Source organism: Vulpes vulpes, chromosome 1, assembly GCF_048418805.1.
Source record: "Vulpes vulpes isolate BD-2025 chromosome 1, VulVul3, whole genome shotgun sequence".
Taxonomy (NCBI): domain Eukaryota; kingdom Metazoa; phylum Chordata; class Mammalia; order Carnivora; family Canidae; genus Vulpes; species Vulpes vulpes.
Window position 1 is genome coordinate 64,246,403 of NC_132780.1, and position 4,080 is coordinate 64,250,482.

General features: G+C 45.9%; 1 protein-coding gene across 1 annotated transcript; it reads right to left on the reverse strand.

Moving 5' to 3' along the window:
- Positions 1–1,887: 1,887 nt before the first annotated feature.
- Positions 1,888–3,092, reverse strand: LOC112922647 (ADP/ATP translocase 2-like). Its single transcript, XM_072765491.1, has one exon. It carries the CDS (start codon positions 3,040–3,042, stop codon positions 2,728–2,730), a length of 315 nt encoding a protein of 104 aa, XP_072621592.1. The 5' UTR covers positions 3,043–3,092; the 3' UTR covers positions 1,888–2,727.
- Positions 3,093–4,080: the final 988 nt, after the last annotated feature.

The following is a 4,080-nucleotide window of genomic DNA, read 5'->3' on the forward strand; positions in this document are numbered from 1 at the left end:
TTTCCAGCCCTGAGTAGTAATGACTTCTTCATCTGGCACAACCACTGGAGAGGGAGAATGACGGCCTTCCCAGGCCACAGGGACCATGCCCTGTTTCTATTGGTCAGAAGAGATGACAGACGTGCAGCAGATGCTGCTGTCAGCCCAGCTCTGTCACTGGGCCTGTGGAGATTATTGATACTCTAGAGAGGCCAGTCAGCTGTTCCGTGGAGGAGCCCTGGGGTCAATATGGGTCCCAAATTCAGAATACTGGAGCTCTCCTCAGCCGTAGACACAGACTATTAGTATCCAGACAGTCATCGTCTCAGAACTTGAGGCTAAGTATACACCCCACGGTCTGTGCTCTCAGAAAAGCAGGTGGGTGAAAGTCACTGAACTTTTCATTCCAGGGTCCCTGAGAGGTCCGAGCACCCTGGGATGTTGGCTGTTTCTTGTCCCATCTCCTCCTTATCACCTTTACGCTATTTCCAGATTTAGTGACTGCGAGTTCCTGAGACACACCTGGCAAGTGTTGCAAACATCTGTTTGTGCAACCCCATCCACGGGTTAGTGCCAAGGCAGCTCTGGACTGCTTGGTCAAACCCTTTCCCTTCTGCATACTTTTGTCTCTGGAGCTAAGGCCGGGCCTACTGATTGCTGGTTTGCACACGGATGACCCATGTGCCTGGAGCACCAGGCCCTAGTTGGTGCTCTTGTTCTTGTGGATGGAGGGGGGCAGGACGTGGGGCTGGATGCCATTCTCTTCTCCGAACCAGACCCCTAGACTGAGTGCATGTGTAAGGGCACAGGATGCTGGCCCTCTACGTGGGCTTTTCGGGGAACAGCTGAGCGGTGCCTGATGCATTTGAGTCGGTGATGTGCGCAGGCTGAAGGTGGAACCTGGAAGGGCCCAGGCCACAGCTGCGGCCGTCTGTCACCCTCCTCCTGGCCAGTAGGAAGAGGCAGGACCTGCCTGTGGGCGGGCTAGGCTGAGGCTGACCGACTAAGGAAGAAACCCTGGCCAGGGCTTGCAACAGAAACCGGGCCATGTCATGATGGACCATGGCAATAGGACAGTGCTCCTTCAATGGGTCAAGCCCTTTTCACGTTCAGAAACATTATGTCTGTTGACAGGGTGTCACTGCACACTAATTCCTTATTATCTGACTGCATGGTTTGGGGTCAGGGTGTTATTTTGGGAAAAGTGACATAGCTCATACAGCTGCCTAAATATATCCTTAATGTTAAGGATTGGAGACAGGAAACAAATTGTTACAAAATATACCTGACTGGTAAAAACAGTATGGAATTAATTCACCCTTCTGTGGATTATAGATCTGCTAAGAAGTGGGTATTTTTAAAACCAGCATAGCAATCACTCTTTTTTTCTTTCCTAGTTGTGACCTTTCCGAAATGTGCAAGTGAACAGAAAAATGCAGTGCTGTGAATTTTGCAGCTTGTCTTCCTCTCCTAGTCTTTCTACAGGTTTGGCAGCTATGAGCTCCTAAATATATGGAAGGGGGTGCCTGGGTGGCTTTGTGGTTGAGGGTCCAGCTCTTGGTTTCAGCTCAGGCCTGATTTCAGGGTTGTGGGACCTGGCCCTGAGTGCGCTGGGGTGGGGTCGGGGGTTTTGGGGGTTGGGGGGAGCTAGGCTCCACGCTCAGGGAGGAATGTGCATACCCTCTCTCTCTGCCCCTCCCCCTGCTCACATTCTGTCTCTCAAATAAATAGATAAATCTTTTTTTCAAATAAATAGATAAATCTTTAAAAAAATAAATCCACGAAAAAAGTTTGATGCAAATTAAGTGATAACATTATTTTGCTTATAAAACTGGCAAACATTTAAAAATCAGTAATACTTTGTGCTTTCAAGAGTATGGTAAAAACGGTGAGAATAAATTGGCAAACTTTTTTTTTTTTACTTCAGATATTTTTTATTTCTTCAAATTTATTTATCAGGAGTGACTGAAATAAAAAATATAATTGAGTCCCATCATCATGGAAATGGCTTTAAGAGAAAACTGGTCAGATGAATATTATTGCTTCCCATTTTCAACCAGTAAATAGTTGCCATTGATAAATACAGCCAGCAGTCTGTCAAGAATGCTCAAGATATGTTATATAATACAACATGCCTGTTCACAGGGGGAAAAACTAGGAAATAACTTATGTGAACTTCTTGATTTCATCATACAAGACAAGCACAAAAGCACCACCCATGCCTCTGAGAACATTGGACCATGCCCCCTTGAAAAAAGCTTTGGCTCCTTCATCACGGGCAATCTTCCTCCAGCAGTCGAGCGTGCCTGTGTACATGATGTCAGTTCCTTTGCACCCTGACTGCATCATCATTCGGCGATGAACAGTGTCAAATGGGTAGGAAGTCAACGCAGCCACTGCTGTGACAGATTGTGCGATCATCCAGCTGATGAAGATGTGAGTATTCTTGGGATCTGGAAGCATTCCCTTTGCAGTGTCATAGATACCGAAGTAGGCAGCTCGGTAGATGATAATACCCTGCACAGACACGTTAAAGCCTTGGTACAGGCCCCTAATCCCATCAGACTTGTAGATCTTAACCAGGCAGTCACCGAGCCCTCTGAATTCTCTTTCAGCTCCAGCTTTGCCCACATCAGCTGCTAGACAGGTTCGGGCAAAATCGAGAGGATACACAAAACACAAGGATGTGGCCCCAGTGGCGCCACCTGATGCCAGGTTCCCTGCAAAATCGCGCCAAAACTGGGTTCTCTAGTCCACACCACCCAGGAAGATCTGCTTGTATTTATCTTTGAAGGCGAAGTTGAGAGCCTGGATGGGGAGGTATCTGATGACATTGGCCAGGTTACCATGCCAGAAGGACAGGACTCCCTGCTCCTTGGGAATACGAACCACGCAGTCTATAATGCCCTTGTATTGCTTATCTGCAGTGATTTGTTTGCTGGCGTGCTGCACCTGCAGCAGCAGCTTGACCCGCTCGATGGGCGCGACCGCCTTCTTGGAGATGGCAGCGGCCACTCCACCCGCCAGGAAGTCCTTGGCGAAGGACACAGCGGCATCTGTCATATGGAAAGGAACGAGCCGGGCGCCTGAGGGACTGCGGTAGGAACCGGCTGGGACTCTGGGACTCTGGGCAAATTGGCAAACTTTTATGTAAGATAGATCCATAAAAATATTCCGGACTTCCCTACACATGGACAGTGACTAGTAGCAACTCTATTTACCCCCAGGCTAAAAACAGAAGACTGTTCTTCAAAGAATTGGAACTCTCTAACAGGGGAAATGTAGGATTTTAAGTGAGAATTAGTGCATCAGAGTAAATCCTCACTTGTTTTGACATTTGTAATGAAGGCACCCAGACTGCTCACGTGGATACCTCCAGAGCACCCAAAGAGAAACCTGCCAGTTAATATCACCACTGGTTTGTGTTCAACACTCCAAATTAGGAGAAAGTCATGCTGGGGAAACAGACTTATAAAAAAAGCAGTGGACTCCCATGCAAATTAACATAGTCTGTCTTTCTTTCTTTCTTTCTTCCTTCCTTCCTTCCTTCCTTCCTTCCTTCCTTCCTTCCTTCCTTCTTTTTCTTTCTTTCTTTCTTTCTTTCTTTCTTTCTTTCTTTCTTTCTTTCTTTCTTCTTTCTTTCTTTCTTTCTTTCTTTCTTTTTTCTTTCTCTCTTTCTCTCTTTCTTTCTCTCTTTCTCTTTCTCTCTCTCTCTCTCTCTTTCTCTCTTTCTTTCTTTCTTTCTTTTTTCTTTCTTCTTTCTTTCTCTTTCTCCCTACTCCCAGTGTGGGGCTGGAACTCACAACCCTGAGATGAAGAGTCATAAGCATAAGCTCTACTGACTGAGCCAGCCAGGAGCCCCATGGTCTTTCATTGTTAAACAACCAAGAAGCATTATATTTTGAGGAGAACCGGCGACAGCAAAGGGAACAAAACAAAACAAAACAAAACCAAAATGGACTATTAGGGTCACTGACCTTAGAGGAAACAGTTAATTTAAGGAACAGCAAGAATATTTTTTAAAAATTTTAATTAACATTCTATGGGAAAGTCAAACATGTATTGCAATATAAAACAAGAATGGTCTACTATGAAAAAGAA